This window comes from Xyrauchen texanus, chromosome 5 (assembly GCF_025860055.1).
Source record: "Xyrauchen texanus isolate HMW12.3.18 chromosome 5, RBS_HiC_50CHRs, whole genome shotgun sequence".
Classification (NCBI taxonomy): Eukaryota; Metazoa; Chordata; class Actinopteri; order Cypriniformes; family Catostomidae; genus Xyrauchen; species Xyrauchen texanus.
The window spans coordinates 23482193-23502383 of NC_068280.1; the positions used below are offsets into that span (position 1 = coordinate 23482193).

Sequence of the window (20191 nt, forward strand, 5' to 3'; positions counted from 1 at the left end):
TTTTATATGTATAGTAGCCTATATCCACAATATTCCTAAATCCCAAGAAGCCTTGCCAGTAACATGGGCGGAACTTTCAGTTAATTGTAAACAATAGTTATGCTAAGTATTAATGCAGCATTAAAAATTACCAAAACTTCAGAACAAATGAAAACAGAATTACAGCGACACGATATTGTTCTTCCCCACCCATCTGTTATTGATGCCAGTTGGAAGGATGGTCAACTAATATCACACATTGAATAGGTATGCACAATATTTTGGTGGCCAATATATTAATGGCTGATAACCGAGAAAATCTAAATATTATTATCGTGCCGATAATGGAATTACCACTGATATTTTGGCAGATAATTTGTTGTTTTCTCTGAATGCCTGTGGCTTCTTTCCTTCAGGCAGAGACTCAGGCAGCTGCAAGCGACAGTGCAGGACAGTGTGTCTTTGTGAGTGAAAGCCAAGCTCATGTCGCACGCTGTGAGGATTATTTCAACATCTCTGCGCCTTGTTATGTTGTTAATTTACCTAGAATAAATATGATTCGAAATGGCTAAAATATTAGTTTGAGAGTGAAAATAATGTGTTTGTTGTATTTTACGAGTACAATGAGCTGTGAATCCTTTATCTGTATCAGCCCAGTTCCATATCGGTGCATTCCTAGATAGAAGCATGTCTATTGATGGAGAAGCTATAAGTAACCTGAAAAGCCTCTGAAGCCTATTATTGCCTTCACTGTAAGGATGGACATGTTTTGAGAAATTTATATAATGTTTATTTTAAGTATATATTGGGTATAGTCAGAACCTTATGAGTACATTCTACTGAGATTGTATACTTACCATAGAGACAGTAGAGGTCCAGACTGTAGGATGCTTGTGCATCGCATAGCTCAGGAGATGATACGGTCATGCTGCTCTTATTGTTTGGATAAAAATACACTTATTTTGCGGGAAATTACTGTGTAGTAGGCTCATTCTAGCTTTATCATTTTAAGTTGACTTAAAATCTCACTTACACTATTATCTTAATGCTAGCCTATACCTCCTGTACAATAAACGTGACTTTAGATTGACACGTTCTTGTTTAAGAAATCAGGATGCATGTAGGTCTACCGTTCAGAAAGAACAACAAATAAAAAAATAGTTTGGACTTGCATTATAAATATTGTACACAAAATGTCAGTATCCTTTGTAAAGTAACTTTGAAATAATATGTATAATGAAATGCAATATATGAGTATATTTAATTGATCATGAATTAATGATCACATTATTTTCCATATCACTTTTTTCCCCTTACTGGAAGACATGGTCATCCACAAAGACACTCAACAAATTGTATTGCAGGCAGGAAAATTGCAGGACAGAATAAAATCAAATTACAGTTACTTTTAAACATTATAAATGTAACGTTAAGCAGGCGGAGGCAGACGAGGAGTGAGGATCTACACACGGGTTTATTGAACAATAGTGAAAACAAGGCAAACAGGAACAAAGAAAACATCCACGGTTGGAAAACTGAAACTAAAACACGAAAATATTCAAGGGCACATGAACTGGGATGAACACGACAAGACAGGCACGACAACCACTTCCAAACATGAGCAAAACATCAGAACAACGAACGACAAGGGAATGGAGGAACAGCGGGGTTTAAATACACAGAGACATGATGATAACAAATGACAATCATGTGAGAACAATGACACAGTGATGAGGGTTGGGAATCATGGTGACGGCGACACGAGAAACACGGGGCAGACAACCAGGGATCGTAACAATAAACATCCCATTTCTGTACATGTCCAATAAATAATTATGTTCTTCCAGTGTAGGATCCATCCATTGAGCATCACAGCATTAAACAGTTGAAACATTGTCTGAAAGGAATAATAAAGTTTGTTTCAATACTGAGTAACAATGTCATTTCAAAACATGTGTAGCATTCACAGAGGCCGATGCTAAATAGAAATGAACATACTCTTAAAGTTTCTAATGAACTTTCAGCACATGTATACACCTGTTGGACACAATGATGCAATCGTTCCTTTGTAGTTCATGGCACTCCGTTTCTGGACATCATCATTACTTACTAAATCTGGTGGATTAAATAAGTATTCTCCGCTGTTCACTTTCTCTGAAAATTATTCAGAGGCTTTTTCAAGCAGATGTTCCAAAGCCAATCATTCTCTAGGCAGCCGATGGGCAGAGAAGCATCTGGGACAGAAGCACTGTGCTTTTGTGAGTGGTTTCTAATCATAACATTGTTTTAGCTAAACTTTAATTTCGCTTGACTATTGGGACAGCCATTAACTGCACACATTATCTGAGAAATGTTCTTACAATGTTTAAAAATCAAGAATCTAACAGAATGACTTGATAGCTAACACCTACCAACCCAGCCTAATCTCAAAGTGAAACGGAAAGTGTTGGTAAAATTTTTCTTTAGCAAAAATCGGTATATGTTTACCGAAATTTAAAACACTGCCAACAGTGGCAAAAGCGGTAAGTGTTGTAGGGCCACATGAGCTTTATTTATGTCCAGGAGACGTCACCAAAAGCTAGTTGTAAAGCAAGTTCCTTTCAGCTGTACACCATGTAATACAGTAATGAGGAATGCATATTTTATGGACTTTACACCCCGAATCACAACCCAAACCTAAGCCTAACCATTAGTGGAGTAAAAATTAATGTGTAACCTCCGAATCACGCTCGTCCCTGATAAAGTGATCATGATTACTTCCTGGTTTCAACATGGATACCAGCCTGGGTCTCTCACACTGCTGATGCAACATGCTGTCAGTTGAGCCATATGGCAAGGATAACACACTGAAACCGATGTAAAAATGTCTGGTGGGAAATGTCTAATGTCAGTGATTTGGCATACTATTGCCAAACCTAGGGAACCAGAACTTTTGCATGCTGACTTCCTGTATGATCATGTTGACCAACCGCACATCTGCAGTAACACTTTACAATAAGGTTCAATCTGTTAAAACTAGATAACAACATTAGATAACATGAACTAAGAATGAACAATACTTTTACAGCATTTACAAATCTTGTTAATGTTAATTTCAACAATCAAATATATATGTTAACATTGGTTAATGCACTATGAACTAACATGCACTAATAATGAACAACTATATTTTTTAAATGTACATTATCAAAGATGAATAAATGCTGTAAAAAAATCTATTATTTATTGTTAGTTCATGATGCCAAATGCATTATCTAATGCTAATGAAAAAAACTTATTGTAAAGTGTTACCAATTCTCTAAACAACCAGTTCCGCCCACGTGTCCAAATACAATGGACATGCTGAACATATTGTGGATATAGTAGAGTTCCAATCTCCAAAACTTCCAGATCCCATTACTAGTTTTTTATTATTATTATTAAATTTTTCTACTGTAATTCAGAAAGAACAACACATGCAGTATTTCATATTGATATGTCTTGGTCAGTCCAATCTTCCCAGCGGTTCGAGTTGAAACTCAGTTCAGTGACTTCCTTGATGGATTGGGCCCTGCTCAGCTCGTTGGTCGACAAACCCTAGCCACACCAGCAATTGGTAAGTTCTGCTCCTTTGTGTTTTAGAATTTCTTTTTTCATATGTTTTCCTTTGCTGCATCCTATTCTTACATTTAGTGGTCGACCAATATATTATAGAGCCCGATAAATTGGCTGATATTTAGAATTTCTTTATTATTGGCAATACATTACATTTTCCCTTTAGACCAATATGTTTCTTAAGCCGCGAGGGTGGTGAGAATCACTTGCTTGCATGTGAAGGAGCCTGAGTCTGAGACATGTAAACGATCAATCACAGTTTGTTTTGTTGTTACGTGCCATTGTGTATCTATAACAATAGACCGGCGTACAAGTACAAAGCCTGATCTAAACTATCCTGCGTATCAGAGCCATGTCAGATGCACAGAAGCTCATGAGGTTTAAAGTGCTAGCATGTTTTATTCTCCCTATCTCATCAACAGTTCTTGTCTAATGATATAAAGGTAAATATCAATAAAACTTCTATTATATTCTGTGTGCATATGTGCAGATACCTCATTTAAACAGATGTAATTTATGAACCTCACAAAACATGAGCAAATACAGCATTTTCTTTGTATGGAGTGCTCATATGCTTCAGAGGAAGATATGTTTTATAATAGCCTGGATCAAAAATATGTGTCTGTGACACTCCAAGCAGGCAATCCGGGCCGTGTAAACTGAAAGCTCTCAGGAGATTGCTGCTTGCTGGATCCACACTTCGATTGAGAGCAACTTCTTTTTAAAGTTAAAGTATATGTGGTGATAAATAAAAGCTTTTTTAATTACTTTTTTTAGCAATGTTATGTAATTTTTACGTTTGTTATTTACAATATTATATCAGCCACCCTGCACTCTAGATATTGTCATTGGTCATTAAAAAACTTAGTTGACCACTACTTAAATGGTGTCCACCCTGAACATGAAACTGCTGCACATTGCAGCACAATTACAGCAAATCAAAACACATTTTATGTGAAGTGTTTTTTCCCCAGTCATATTAATTAAAATAAGTACTTTTATATTATTTGTGAGTAGATCATCACTTCCTGTAACATTCACCTTGTCCCGTTTTGCCCTTACCTCTTCTTTGCCCATTTCGTCCCGTATTTAACTCCACAGTCCCCTTGTTAGCATGCACGTTCCCTGTTATTAGTTTCACCTGATCCCACTCCCTCTGGCTCTCACGCTCGCTCACATTCATCAGAGTATTAGTTTCACCCGCACTCGTCCCAATCACCTGGTTATTCGTTTCACCTGCACCGCTCGTTTTTTCCCCTATATATATCACAACCATTTTGTTTCACTCTTGTTGGTTATTGTTTAGTTTACCCCTTCGCTTTGCCAGCTCTAGTGTTCCCCTAGCTTCCCCTGTCTTTTCCTCTCGCTTGTTTCGTTTGATATACTCTGATTCCCCGGCTTCGACCTAACGCTCCCCTCGACTACTCTTATGTGGATTTGCCCCTTTGATATACTCCGATTCCCCGGCTTCGACCTCACGCTCCCCTTGACTACTCTTCACTGGATTTGCCTTTTTTGTACTGTTGCCTGCTTTGTTGAATAAAGCAGTTTTACTCCGACATTGTGACTGTCTCGTCTTGTGTGTGCGTCAGACTTCCTTTGTATAATTTATCCATAATGTATATACACCCATTGAACATAAAGATTGACACGATGAAAGAATGAGGTGTGGAAGCTGGATTTTGGACCATTTAGAGTTCACAGTACATTAAAAAAATTAACTTTCACTATTGTTAGATTTACTCAATCCTCCCATGTTCATAATACACAAAACATTCATGTAACCAAGGAAACTTAATCCTCCCACGTTCATAATACTCAAAATATTCATGTAACCGAGGGAACTTAAATTAAGTTGATTAAACTTTTAAAACGTGTCTTGTCAGCTATACTTAATCCATTTGTGTTGGGGCAACATCATTCTTTTTAATTTTTTCAGTTTGGTTAACTGAAACTGGGTAAATTATTTCTAGTTTCCAGCATGCTTTGCATGAGATTCAACAGGGAGAGTAAATGTTATAATTAAGTGTTTTTATGCGTCTTTGTCAAAGATGAATATACAGAGGAGCACTCATTAGTTTTTTGTGTTTTTTTTTTTATATTGAGATTAAGAAGAGTTTTTGTTATGTTGGAGTTGTGGGGGTTACCATCATGGTAAAGAGTGGAGCTTGATCCTGGGTTGAGGACCATTACATTTAGAGTATAGTGCATATTGATGTATCCATTGATTTATCATTGAGCAATTGCTGTGTTAACCATAGCATAGCACTCAGAAGTGGTTCCCACCAGCATGTGTTTATCATGTTGAGACTTACTGTCACTAGCTAACTTGTCACTAAAAGTACAATTGAGTTATTTTAACATGTTCAATTTAGTTGTGTTACTTTTTGAAAATACATAGTAATTGTAATACAAGAAAACTAATTTCGAAATGAAATGCAGCCCAAAAATTGTTTTTGTTTTTTATTATTATTTATTTATTTTTAGTGTAGGCAAAATCAGATTGGTAGAGACATACTGAGTATATAAAAAGCAGTATGTCAAACAACTCTTTGCATTAACTATTTGTGTATATCCATTAATCCAATGTGTGCCATTTAAATAAAATTGACTTTTTGAGTAATTGGTTATTAAATAGTAATTATCTGCTGTGCTGTCAAGGTGACATTCAGATTGGCATGGTAAATAAGAAAGGCCAGCTTGAGGTGGAAGTGATAAGAGCACGAGGTCTCATCCAAAAGCCAGGATCCAAATCACTCCCTGGTGAGTCATTTTTGCTAAATTCTGTACTGATTGTTTACAATTTAAACTCCATATGTAAATCATATAATATCATATTACTCAGCTAGAAAATAAAGTAGCTCTAGCTGATTTCTGTATCAGCTCAACTTGTCAAAAGTAGTCATTCTTATTATATTCAGTAATGTATTCATGTGTAATTTAAATGTCTCTGGTTACACAAGTAACCTCGGTTTCCTGAGATGAAGGGAATAAGACATTGCTGTAAGCAGTATAGGGAAATAATTTCCTCGATGACCAAGTTGAAACCATAGTACAATAGCGGCAATCTTCTGATTGCCAATGGTGATTTGAGCTCTGCCCCTTTAGGCACGTAGTCAGCCTATATTAGCTGGCGCTTAATCACCATTACTTAAGATTTTTCTGACTGAGGGACAGAGGGCATTACTCTTTCCTCAAATCGCTGAAGTAGTAGTGCGGCTATCTTCCGCAATGTCTCGTTCCCTTCATCTCAGGGAACCGAGGTGTAGCTGGAGATGTTCCGATTCGATGTTCCGATTCGATTCAGTTCACTTGGCATTGCTGTAAGCAGAATAGGGAACAGAATCCCATCCCGCCGCACTATGTAACATCATGTCCCTAGAGGAAAACACTTAATAAGGATATGTATAGTGAGTCACAGGCCTACAGGCCGATGACATGTAATACATTCCTTAAGTGTACAGTATATACTGTATATATACCTGTATATAGTAACCCACGTGGTTAATACCACATGGGAATAAGTATATACACAGTGTAATTTTAACCTTTCAACAACCATGGTTGGAGAACAGGTTTTATTTTGGGGAGTGCTTGTGACTTAGAAGGTAATTATAATACAGTTTAGATATAGTGGCTGTATAGAATATAACTGGTAGCCTATCCGTAACAGAGGATTATCTGCTGAATAACTAAGCATTCCAGACAGAGCGGACTTGTGAAGAGATGGATGCCACGTCTAGGTTGTAAAACCTGGTGAACGTGTTTTATGAAGACCATCCTGCTTCTAAGCATATGTCTTGTATGGACACCCCATTTGTCCATGCCCATAAGGATGCCATACCTCTAGTTGAATGCACTTTGATCCCAATAGGGCAATTCATGCATTGCAATTTGTATGCGAGGGCAATTGCATTAACAATCCAGTGAGAAAGCCTTTGTTTGGAGATGGACATGCCTTTTGTTCTGCCTCCATAACAAATAAATTGTTGATCTAGCAGCCGAAACTGGTGGGTGCGTTCAACATGTGTGTAATGCCCACATCAGGCATAACAGATACATAGACTGAAGGTGTACAGAAGGCTTTCAGATGGACCACCTCAGCCCTGAAGGGCTTTGACAAAACCTTTGTCACGTAGACTTTTCAAGGTTTAAGTATGGCTTTTGAAAGCCCTGGTCTGAACTCCAAACATGAGCTGTCATTCGACAGCAGCTGTATGTCACTTACTCATTTGAATGAGGACAAAGCCAACAGGGGTGCGGTTTTTATTGAAAGCACACGCAACTCAATAGATTCTAATGGCTCAAACGGGGCCCCTTTAAGTGGTTTCAGCACTAGATTTAGGTCCCAAGTCATTACTATAGCAGGGTGAGGGGGATTCAGACGCCTTGCTCCTCTAAGGAATTTTAAGATCAGATCATGTCTGCCTATAGCAGAACCCACCTCTGGAGCATGGAATGCAGAGATTTTTGCTACATAAACTTTAAGCATAGATGGGGCGAGACTAGCATCTAATCACTCTTGAAGGGATGTAAGAATCTCAGCTATGGAGCAATTTACTGGATCTTCGCCATGTGTATGGCACCAACTTGCAAAGACTTGTCATTTTAGCAAATAGAGGCATTTTGTGGATCTAACCTGTAAAGCAGGTGCTCTAGCCTGTAAAATGGTGGTCATCACCGACTGAGCCAGTTCCGGCTGTTTTGATATGTTCCGTTCAAGGGCCAAACATGTAGGTTACACAGTTCTGTCTGGGGATGCCAAATCGTGCCCTATGCTTGAGAGAGTCAGTCCCTCCTCAGTGATATTTCCCACAGAGGGCTGTCCAATACCTCTATCACAATACTGTTTCATTGTCCTCTCATACTTTGCTGATGACAGGATGAAGGAGGCGTACCGGGGGATACACATATTGCATTTCACAGGCCTTTTGTGGGCCAATGTGTCCATGCCCAGAGGGGCTTGTACCTGAGGGGACAGTGGGCATTTCCTGTGAAGGCGACTTAAGTCGACTTCTGCTTTGCTGAATACTTCCCAAATCCTCAGAACTGTCTGAAGGTGAAGTCTCCATTCATGCTCGCTGGCGTGACAACAGATCTTACCAGTAATTTACCAGCACGTAGGGAGAGGAGATGACGCCCGCTCCATTGGAGGAGGTGTTGTGTGATGGTCAATAATTGTGGCGATTTTATGTACGCCACTACTGTTGTGTTGTCTGAATGAATCAAAACATGATGATTCACAATGCCAGAATGAAATTCCCTCAAGGTTAGAAAGCTATTAGTTCTAGGCAGTTGATGTGCCACACTCGCTTCACACCTGTCCAGGTGCCGAAAGCCAGGTATTCATCGCACACTGACGCAAACCAGTCTCGTGGATTGTTGTGCGATAGGATTTGTTTTCTGGGTTAACGTTTTGAATGGGTGCTGCACAAGTGCAGGATTCAAGTGTCTCAGATATAAAATTGGCCAAAGCTCACCACCTTTCTTTGGAGTAAGAAAATAGTGACTGTAAGCCCTGATGTGGGTGAAGTGCAAAAAAGTGCTCGCCGTAGCACCGCATGGTCAAAGCAACGAGCGTCTCAAGCGAAGACCAGTTTACCGAGAGCATTTTTGACGGCAAGGTGACGAACAGCCGACAAGGACAGCAGTAGTCATTCTCGCTACAGGCACAAGAGCACAGGCGACAAGTCATTCTGTTTACGTCTCGCAGAAAAGAACCGTCCACTGAAAATGTATCTTGATGGCGAAGCAGAGAAACAAAAAGTTGATTGTTCGTGAAGTAATGATGATTGAGTGCCTGCTTATGTAGGCCAACTGCACACCTAAAGGGGCAGAGTTCAAATCAGAAGATTTGCATTATTGTGCAAGGGTTTCAACAAGGTCATCAAGGATATTATTTCCATACTGCTTACAGCAATGCCGAGTGAACTGAATCGAATGGGAACTAAATATTTTAAGACTGTTAGTACCTACCCTAACACATATTTTAACTTTTATCCATTCCTTGCAATCAAAGCTCCATATGTCAAAGTCTATCTGCTACACAATGGGGCGTATGTAGCTAAGAAGAAGACCAAAATTGCCCGCAAGACACTTGACCCACTGTACCAGCAAACGCTGCAGTTTGAAGAGAGCCCACAGTGTAAAGTGTTACAAGTGAGTAATTTGGCTTCCCTATGTCTTTTCTACAAGTAGTTTCATTTTGCACCACCTGAGTTGATCAGGCTTCTGAACAAGACTTTGTTGACTAAATGTCTTTGAAACCCATAGGGACAACATAAAATAGAAGACTTCTTACATTTGTGAGATTAGATAAAGTATTATTAATTTTGATAAGCATTGGTTGCTGAATCAATAAACAATCTGTTGATTTTCATCCTATTAGGTAATTGTCTGGGGCGATTATGGGCGAATGGACCACAAATCCTTCATGGGAGTTGCACAAATCCTGCTAGAGGAGCTGGACCTTTCCAGCAACGTGATTGGCTGGTACAAACTTTTCCCACCTTCGTCCCTAGTTGATGCAACTCTTGCCTCTCTAACTCGACGTGCTTCTCAGACATCCCTGGACGGTTCGCTAGCACCTGCGGGGGTACGATCGTAGTGGACTAGCTTAAAGAGCACAGTCAATACAAGCTGAGAGACAGCAGGACAACAATAAGAGCCAGGCAGAAAATGTGATGTAATAACACAAAGCTTTGTTCAAATCTGACAATCACTCCTGTGACTTTGTTTCTATGTTTCCCTCTTTGTGGTTAGCCAGTGTTCTGCCAAATTTGTTTGTCCTAAACAAAGTCATTTGTTTCTCTCACTGTTTGTTGTGTGAGACTTAGGGCTGTCTATACTACCACGAGGAAGCACTGCTTTAGGGTTACATACAGTATAGAGTGCATAACTAAAGCAGGGTGATATTCAGTCAAGACTTTTTATGTTGGCTAGTTTTTAACAGAGCATCAGAATGTATCAACCCCAAAAACAAAGGTGACCTCTGACCAAGGCCCAGCCGAGGCCCTGTCAAAACCCTATTTGGATTGGAAAAAGTCAATGGTCAGGACCTTACAAGATTCAGGGCCCCATGGGGAGGTTGTCTGGAAGGGCAGGGCCTTTCTTGGTGCCTACACCTGGAGGACCCAAAGCCGTGGTCTATTTTCTCCAAAAGTTCCTCTTTTTCAATCTTTGTGGAAGTTATTGGAGGCCGCTCTCTTCTAGAAGTTGTTTTTTATTTGTTTAGTTCTTTTTGCAGATTGTTTTCACATCTGTTTTATGAAAAACAAGAGGTTTGTGTTGTCCAGTATACTGTGAAAATGACAAAATAAGCTCAAAGTGAGACAAAGTATCTGGATACACATTTCTTAGCACATTATATATTTTTTATTTATTTATTGTTAACTGTTGCATTATCTTACAGTACACTGTAATATGTAATCATATTCAGTGAATTCTTTCAGACATAATTATCAATAAATGTTATTAAAAAGTAAATTTAGTTGCTGGAAAAAAACAATCTTTTGTTTCAAATTTCTGTAATTCTGCATTTCCATTGGTCAGCACCCTAACACGGGAAAATGTACATCTACACAAAAGTGCTGTTACAGTATGTATTGAGGATGTCTTCAGTGACTAAATTAACTTTTGAAATACATTAGATATAAGTGTTTGTAGAATTTACTTTTTTAGGGTGTTGACCAATAGATATGGTTTAGCAAAAGTAATTTTAGCAAAGCAACTTACACCACCCTGAGGTTTAACGTTTTTTGACAAACCCAAGCTCTTCAACAAGCCCTTGTACATATGTAAGGTTTTATGTGCCATTAAGTTTTATTCATTTTTTAAATTTAAATGTAAGCACAAAAGTTTGATTTTTAATAGAAAAAAGCAGATGAAAAATAGATTTTTCTTAAATCAAGCCAACAAGTTAGCTTTTTCTTGTCAATTTTATTTCCACTTTGTTTACTATACAGAAAGCAAAAAGAGTCATAGAAATGCAAATTCCTCTGTGTGTCTCTGTAAATGTTGAAGTGACCAATCTGATTTTGCCATCACAAACATAAACACCACTCATCTGTCAGACCACTGGCCCCTCCTTTCAGTGCGGCAGAGCAGCATGACTCGGATCAGTTCCAAGTTGCATGCACATTTTTGTAAAACAGACTACACAAATGTTAAAAAGTTACAGAAATAGATATGTGTTAGTTCAACATACTGTAGGACAGCTTGTATGTTGCATGTACCTGTACAGTTTGCTTGTACTACTTGAATATAAGAGATAAACCAAGAAAAAGAAGCCATTTGCTTTCTCTCAGACTTTTCAGATTAGCTAAAATACTAGTCCATTTCCTCCATTCGGTGCTGAATGTTGCAACATTTCTTTTTTTTCTTTTTTTTCAAAATTTTAATTATTGCTTTTCAGTCTTTTATATCCCTTTGGGGGAAATGTGCTATAACACTGAACAAAACCTCCCTCCTCTTTTACAGATTTAACTGTTTCGTAATTTACCTCAAATCCACTGAGATAAACCTTTAAATGGTGTATAGGCCTACATCCCATTAAGTTATTACAATATTAAAACATGAAATATCAGAAATATATCATACATACATACCGGTATCCATGCTTTATATACACGTAGTTGCACAGAGATTCATTAGCGCATGTGTTTTATATATGAAATAACCGTGTGGTTAAGCCATATTTTCAAAGGGGCCAAGGCATACTTTTGAGATCTACCATCTCAATATAAGGGGCCGCTGAGCGGACACCTTTCTTATCATATGGGTCCAAGTCAAGAGCTCTCACTTTCACTTTTAGAGGGTCAGACAATTCCGCTCAACAGGTGTAGCCAGATCATCATTTTCTCTGTGCTTTCAAGCCAAATTCCTCACCTCAAAATTAGAAAAATATAATTGTTTTCCTTCATGAGAGACAGGTTTTTATTTTATCAATATTCTTGGATAGAGGGGAAACACAATGCTGACTGTTTACAACTTAAAGTATGTGTTACACTGAGATGATAAAAAAAAGAAAAAAGTATTCACTGCAACATTTCTGTTTGTATACAGGTGTGGCTCATATGATGTTTATGTTTTATATTTACTGTAAAAAAAAAAAGAAGAAAAACTTCATTTTTATTATTTCCAAATAAAAAAAAGTGTGTGGAAGTAATTTCAGTCCAATGTTCATGTTCTTTTCCTGACTGCCTACATGGCTTTACCTTTAAATGCATGGGACTTTCACCAAACACTCTTACATATTTGGGCCAAATCTTGAACAGGATTCAATGCTTTTACACTGAGATTTCATGAGACACAACTGGCTGTCAAACACATATTGAGCTCCACATAACACATAAGGTACACACATGTATTTTCTCAGGCACTTATTGAGTCTAAATAGATGCATAACTTACATTATTTCAATAGTGCACCGATATAACAACAGCCAAATCATGTGTTGTATTTGCTGTAGTTTACTTTCATGTTGTTTCTTCATCAAATAGAAATGTCAAATGTAAATCAAGTCAATCACTGAAACAACAGTGCCACCTTGAGAAACAAATAGAATGTGAACAAATATAATTATTTACTGTATGTGTATACGCATAATGAAAAGTAATTATGGCACTGTTTTTGAAGAAATCCTCATGATGCTACATTTTTCACAAGTGCCTAAAATTATATATATATATGTGGCAGGGCGGAGGGCGGGGCCGGGTCGTGATCCTTCACACCCGGTCCCGTATTAGGCTAATTATGCCTCCGTGAGGTTTAAAGGTCGACTGCAGAGGGCTGTGTGGGAGAGAGAGATCGTTAGCGGACATGTCCGTCATGTGTGTTTGTGTTGTCTTTTAAGTTTTCCATTAAACTATGATTTATATCGTCAAGCCGGTTCTCGCCTCCTCCTTTCCCATCCTTCAACTGTGTTACAATATATATATATATATATATATATATATATATATATATATATATATATATATATATATATTAGTGCCTAAAACTTTTGCACAGTATATAGCACACCAACATATAAGTGATAGATTGAGGAATGCTGACGGGGTGTGGACACAACTCAATACAAAACGGATGTAGTAGGGGATGGAATGAAGTCCAGGTTCTCTACATCCCCGAGGTATGTGTTTAAGGGTTTAACTGTACTCACTTATTTTTTTATCAACAATACACTTACACAAGCAAACCTCAGCCCACAAATGATCTCAGATTTCAGAAATACAAGATTGCTACATTTTTAAAATAAATGTTATTGACCTGGTCTTATACTCCAGACATTTCTGTTCTGTATATTCAATCATCTATTAATACAGGTATACACTGTTGACTATGGTGGACATCCTTTAAGAATTCAGATTTAGCAACAATAACATCTGTATGCAGTCTGTCTTGCATGAGTCTGCATGATGGAAATGTCTCTCATCTTGTTGACTATCCGTGGCTCACAGAAAGTTCCATTCATTTTCCACCAATCATGTTTATCTTCATGGTTCATAAACACAACAATGCCAAACACATCCACAAAATTCAATATAACAATAATTTCTCACAAGACAGCTTTATGTATTTAAGTTTATACAATTGTGTGTGAGTGGATAGAAATATAGTAAAAGTGAAGGCCCATATGCCATCATAAAACCTAACAATGTTATTGAGAGACATACCAATGTTGAAGGGCAGGCTTTATGTAACTTGTCCTTGCATTTACCAGCAGAGGGCAAACTTATGTTAGAGTGTTCTTCATTGCACTGTGGAGAATCATGAACTCTGCACTATCAGCATCCTGTACTGTAAGGGATCAGTTTATTTGCCAAGATCAGACTTAAGCCTGAGGTCAGCTGGGCCAGTTCATAGAGCTGGAGTAAATTATGCATTTAAAAACATTTGGGTTGCCATAGTTTTTATTAGTGTGCAGGAAGAGGAACATTCTGTTTTAATCAAGAGCTTTAGACAGGAGTTAAGGGGGTTGTGTTGCCTCATGGACCACTTTCTTGGCTTCACATTCTCAACATCTATAACAATATGAACACATTAGGCTACTTTGGAAAGGGAAGTTTTTTTTCCTGACCTGACTGACCAACAAAAATAATCATCAAATTGCAACTAAGTGCAAATGTAGCAATATATGCAATTTAGTCACTTTTATGTCCCTCGCATTCCCTTTCAGTGCAACATGATTGCGTGTCCTTTCCTGCTGCCTGGACAAGCTCGCGTCACAGCAATTAGCCTGATACATGTCCCTGTGTTCAGCCAATGACCCCAGCGCTCCAGTCATGACTGATGGCAAGTGATGGTGGTTGCAGCACAGAGGTCATGGCAAGCAGGAGTGATTTCCAATCTGGGCTTTACAGGGTCATTTTTAAGTCAACTTTCTCGCAAGATAAAATACATATCAGAGTTTCATAATGCCAGTCTTGAAGCAGGCAGATGGTGAAGAGCATATTTCTATTCTTAGCCCTTGATGAGCCCGAATTAATGTGAGTTGGAGGGCAATTTTGACTTATGTACTTTGACTTCATTGCATACTGTTTTCACACTCACTGAATTCAGAGTCATTGGATAAAGGTTGAGAAGAACATAGAATGCAGGTCATATCATATCATATATGATCCACATTTAAATAATAAGTCATCAGAGACCAATAGGTGTTTAAAAGAAAAGGAAATTGACTCATAAGCAGGGTTGGGAGGGTTACTTTTGAAATGTATTCCACTACAGGTTACAGAATGCATGCTGTAAAATGTCATTTGTAAGATATTCCGTAAGATTACTCAAATTCAGTAACATGTTTTCCATCTGAAAGGACTAAATATTAAATGAAACAAATGACAATAAAATGCAAAGTAATCTTGTCAGTGATCAAAATACATTTTGAATGTAACTGTATTCTAATGACCAATGATTCAAATTGTAACTGTAGGGGAATACGGTTACTTATATTTTGTATTTACAATAGGTAATCCCGTTACATGTATTCCATTACTCCCCAACCCTGCTCGTGAGACTATGCCTGGTTCGTGTTTTACCAACATTTTAACAATTTGATTTATATACAAATCTTAAAAAATGTAGGCGGTTTATATTCTGTTGGTAAAAATAAGGGGCACAACAGAAATTTAGTTTCATCATCCTGGTGTTTTCATCCTGTTAAAATTTTATTTAGAACATATTTTGAAAAAAAGAAAAATCCAGCATGAAAATTACACAAGATGCTTACTAATACTGAAAGCGCTTTGAACAGAATTGAAAGGAAAACCCAGCCTGGTCTCATGAAAATCACAAGACTGTGGTAACACTTTTGCAAAACGAAATTAAGTGCCTTATTCCACATTTGGCTGCAGTTTCCCTGTGAAATGTCCAGCGGGGGGTGCCAAAAGTGAATTAGATTGTGTCATAATCAAACAAGGTTTTTAAGGTGTAAACCTAACCAATATTGATTTAAAATGAAATGATAGGTCAAAAAGACATCCTTACCCTATCCAACACCTTAACCTAATCGATAATGTCCAAAAACAAAATGAGAAACAAATAGAACATTTTCTGAAGCAAACATGTCATCTCATGTTGCTTCTATGACACTCTTGTGTCAGCTTGTGTCTTTGACTGGTCTTGATCAGCGGTCTTCCAAGTTCGAAGTCCATCACTCTATCAGATAAGCTAGAATAGAAGCTAATCATATTGGAATGTGTGTAAATGTAGGTGGGTCTTTAATACAAGTGTTAAAATGTATTGTTTTTTGAAAATGTGTTATAGAAAAAGTATTTCCATTTCATAACACACAGTAGCAGTGCGTGAGAAATAGTGTGAAAAATACAGGTTTATAAAGTCATAATCGGCCTTTTTGGTCATTATTTGTGTGAAAGTGAATATATCACGCAGTTGTAGCGACTCTTGTATTAATTTCACCAGGAAACTGTGACGAAAATTTAAATTCGGCACGTAAAAATTCAGTTTGCAAACCTGTGGTTCTAGTAATGTTCATTCTATGTTACTAGGTTGTGAAACCAATATGACATTCTTTCTTCAGCATAATGCAAAAGGACACATTTTAAGGGATGTCACGATCACTGATATCCATACAATAACACTGGATATTGTCCCACATAAAATCTTTAAAAAAAGGACCCAAAAGTGTCATAAAAGTTGTCCACACTACTTGTGTGTAATATTCCAAGATTTGTTGTTATTGACGTGTTGTCATATTTGATTTTGGCTCATTACACAGTTAATAAATAATTGTATTTGAATTGAGAGTAAAAATCGAGTTACATTTTGGTCTGTACAAAATGATTGTATGCCTTCAGAAGAGTTTGGATATGGAATAGGCTACAAGTCACCTGGACTACGTTAGCCTGCTACACTTTTGGGTGCTTTTTTAAGCTTTAAAGTGAGGCACTGTATGGAAATCAGCGAATGCCACATTCTTCAAAATATTTACTTTTGTGTTCAACAGAAGAAAGTTAGTTAGGTGAGATTGGAACAACAAGGATGAGAAAATAATTACAGAATTGTCATTTGTGGGCATACTATTCCTTCAAAGAGGAAACACAGTGTGGTCAGAGGAAGAACACAAGCCACAGCCCCCTCCCCATCAGTGACAGCTGCGCAGGATTCATAACGGAAACTTAACTGAAAGTTACTTAGTGTAGAGCTCACGTGACTGCTGCTGCTGTTGAGGAAGATGATGGAAAACGTGCGAATTCAAACGCCATTTGCAGCCTGATTTTATTCCTCTGTTTATTTTTATTCTCGCGGATAAAATCGTATTGGTCTGCAGCTGATTAAACTTAATTGTTCCCCTCTTATATAAAGCCCTCTGAATAGAATTGTGGTTGAGCAGTCGCTTTTACAACTAAGGACAGTTTACATTTATAGCGTCTAATTTGACTAAAATTGCCCTTTTGCATACCCCTAATTATAGCGGAATTACCGAAGATGAAAACAATTAATAAACTATTATTATTATTTTTGTTCCGGTCACAAGGTCCTTACAGCAGAGTAACTGTATAGCCTATTATCCTACGAGAGTCTCCGTGTAAGAGTGAAAATGTCATGTATATTTCAGCAGAGACTAATTTCAAAGCAAATTTCTAAAATAATTGTTTCTATTTTAGCTCAAGAGCCATTTTATTTTCTTTCTTACGACGGTTCCTCATCATCGTCATTGGAGGACATCTGATCAACTTTAGCATGAAGGATGCGACACAGAGCGCGATTTACAGAAGTTGCTATGCAAATAAACATTTGACTATGTAAACACACGACTGAATTCTCAACCGTCGGCTTTATTTTACCATCTCCATTTCTCTCTCATATTCATGTCAATTATTACCACAAGGGTGAGATTACCGCACACTAAGAGAGCTCATCGTAGAGAAATCCGGGAAGTGATTAGGTACATTTACAAGAATATTACGGAAACGTCTTATGCGCGCCATACATCATGAGCGAGTATGATGGCATGGTTGATTTCCTATGCGCTACGCGCGTGAATGGAGCGACATCAAAGGCGCGAGTTGGAACTGAGTAACACGAGCTGTACACGCAAGAGGCAACTGCATTCACATAGAGTCACTGTGACGGGCTCTTCTCTTGAGTCAGTGCCAGCAGTTAGCTACTTTATCCATATCCGTTTACTGAAGTATAGCCATACCAGGATCGAAGAAGGTGGCGTCCACGCGTCGCACGACTGGAGATTAACAGTGTATTTTGAGTGGTTGGGGTTCTTGTGTCTAGGGAAACATATTTCGAGTCCGTGGTTTCTCTGGCTCTCTCGTCGCATTTACCAAATAAAACAATACGCATGCCACACGCGTTTGGATCCGCGTTGGTGATGCCATGCCGCTCAACCACAGCGGAGATGAGGCCGGCTCCGGGCTCTGGATGAACGCATCTCCGGGGCAACACGCCGAAAGTTACGGATCACACAATGTGGAATGTGGTAATAAGATGAAGAACAATTCCTCACAGGCAGTGGACGGCTTGTTGTCCGTATTTCATGCCGGCACAGGTGTAGCGGGCACGGAGAGAGACCGGGGGAAACAGGGCGCTCGGTTGAGTCTGCTCGGGAAGCCCCTGGTGTACGGCGCGCAAAGCGGCCGGAGAAACGCGCGCTATCGGAGGATTCAGAACTACCTGTACAACGTGTTGGAGAGACCCAGATCCTGGGCTTTCATCTATCACGCTTTTGTGTAAGTGCAATATTTATATATTCTATTTAGTATATATCCATGCGACATGGAAAGCATTGCTGGATTTCTTAAAGTTATTCCAGTGAGCAACGGTTCACCTGTTGCTTTGTACTATTCCCACGTATATGAATAAGACATCTCTCGGGTGTGGAGTGTTAACACTTTAAAGCAATATTTAATGCCCTATAATGTTGCTATTGAAAGGGAAAAATCTAAAAGATTTGATGTGTAAATTATGAATTTCTCAAAGGGAGAAATCAGACTGATTTCAGCTTTGAAAATAACCCAATTTTCCACAAAAGCCTTTTTATTCAGACAGGAATGATAATAGCAGTGTGCTTAACTGACATGCACATAAACACCAAACAACACTTTTCAAATGGCACAGCATAAGGATGGTTGTTCTTTTTCGACTGGGTCTTGATTTCCAGAGAAACCAAGAATTGTAGTCTACTGTGAACAAAGCTGACAAGGTAAATGCTCATTCAGAATAAGACTGCTAGTTTGATTACAATGTGCCCTCAAGAAGGGAAACCTTGGAAGACTTTTAATTTGTGTTGGACACACATACACACACACACACACACACACACACACACACACACACACACACACACACACACTTATGCACAAAACAAGCACAAACAGAGTCACAAATAGGAGCAATCTTGAAAATAAAATGGGTGTTTGAAAAGTAATGATTGCATCCTAAAAGGGAATGAGGCAAAGAGATAAAATAGAAGTTTACTAAAAGTGTGGGGGAGATGCAACTCATTAGGTAAGATAAATACACAATAAACATATTGATGATGAGCAGCTTTTTGCATCATAATATGTACAGGGTTTTTCCTGGCTCAAAATGAGGCAGAGGTGGTACCATCCTGATCATGTGTGCACACACACTTGTACCATGCCTTCCACTGGCTAAAGCAAACACTTACAAGCAAAACATTTTAGGTGTTCTAATTATTAGATGATTGAAGAAAATGACAATTATCAATTTATAGCATATTTAATTGAAAAAGCTAACGTCTTCAGTATTAAATAATGAAATACAACATAACAGCTAATATGTTCATTTATAGTTAACATAGAGCAAATTTGATTATCCTCTTAAACCAACAATAAGAGCTCTCTGATCTCAGGTATGTGGGTGGGTATGGTGGGAAGAGATGATGTGTAGAGGCCACTGTATTACAGCTTGGATTGGACTCATTGCTTAGATTGACAGGTCTTGATTTACCATGCGCACAACTGAAACAGGGCTGGATCGTATTACCTATGTAATTATGTTTCTGATTTATTGTGGCATTTACAAATGTAAGTAGTACTTTGGTTCAGTAAAACCCTCAGATCACTTGTTTGGAGAATTTTTTTTTACTTTTGATGAAAAAAGGCTACCTTGGTTCCAAATG

At 38.2% G+C, this 20191-nt stretch overlaps 2 protein-coding genes across 5 annotated transcripts in view; both read left to right on the plus strand.

Moving 5' to 3' along the window:
- The window catches only part of rims1b (regulating synaptic membrane exocytosis 1b), a 117395-nt gene extending 104566 nt beyond the window's left edge, over positions 1-12829 (plus strand). For all 3 annotated transcript variants that reach the window (XM_052126032.1, XM_052126030.1, XM_052126031.1), the window contains 4 exons: positions 3468-3574; positions 6235-6336; positions 9593-9732; positions 9962-12829. In XM_052126032.1, the coding sequence (XP_051981992.1) occupies positions 3468-3574; positions 6235-6336; positions 9593-9732; positions 9962-10180 (568 nt within the window). In that variant the 3' untranslated portion in view covers positions 10181-12829. The remainder of the gene's footprint in view (positions 1-3467; positions 3575-6234; positions 6337-9592; positions 9733-9961) is intronic.
- A 4893-nt stretch (positions 12830-17722) lies between these two features.
- The window catches only part of kcnq5b (potassium voltage-gated channel, KQT-like subfamily, member 5b), a 171777-nt gene continuing 169308 nt past the window's right edge, over positions 17723-20191 (plus strand). Inside the window, exon 1 of one of the 2 annotated variants that reach the window (XM_052126036.1) lies at positions 17723-18776. In XM_052126036.1, the coding sequence (XP_051981996.1) occupies positions 18424-18776 (353 nt within the window). In that variant the 5' untranslated portion in view covers positions 17723-18423. The remainder of the gene's footprint in view (positions 18777-20191) is intronic. The other variant, XM_052126035.1, reaches the window with a different exon arrangement.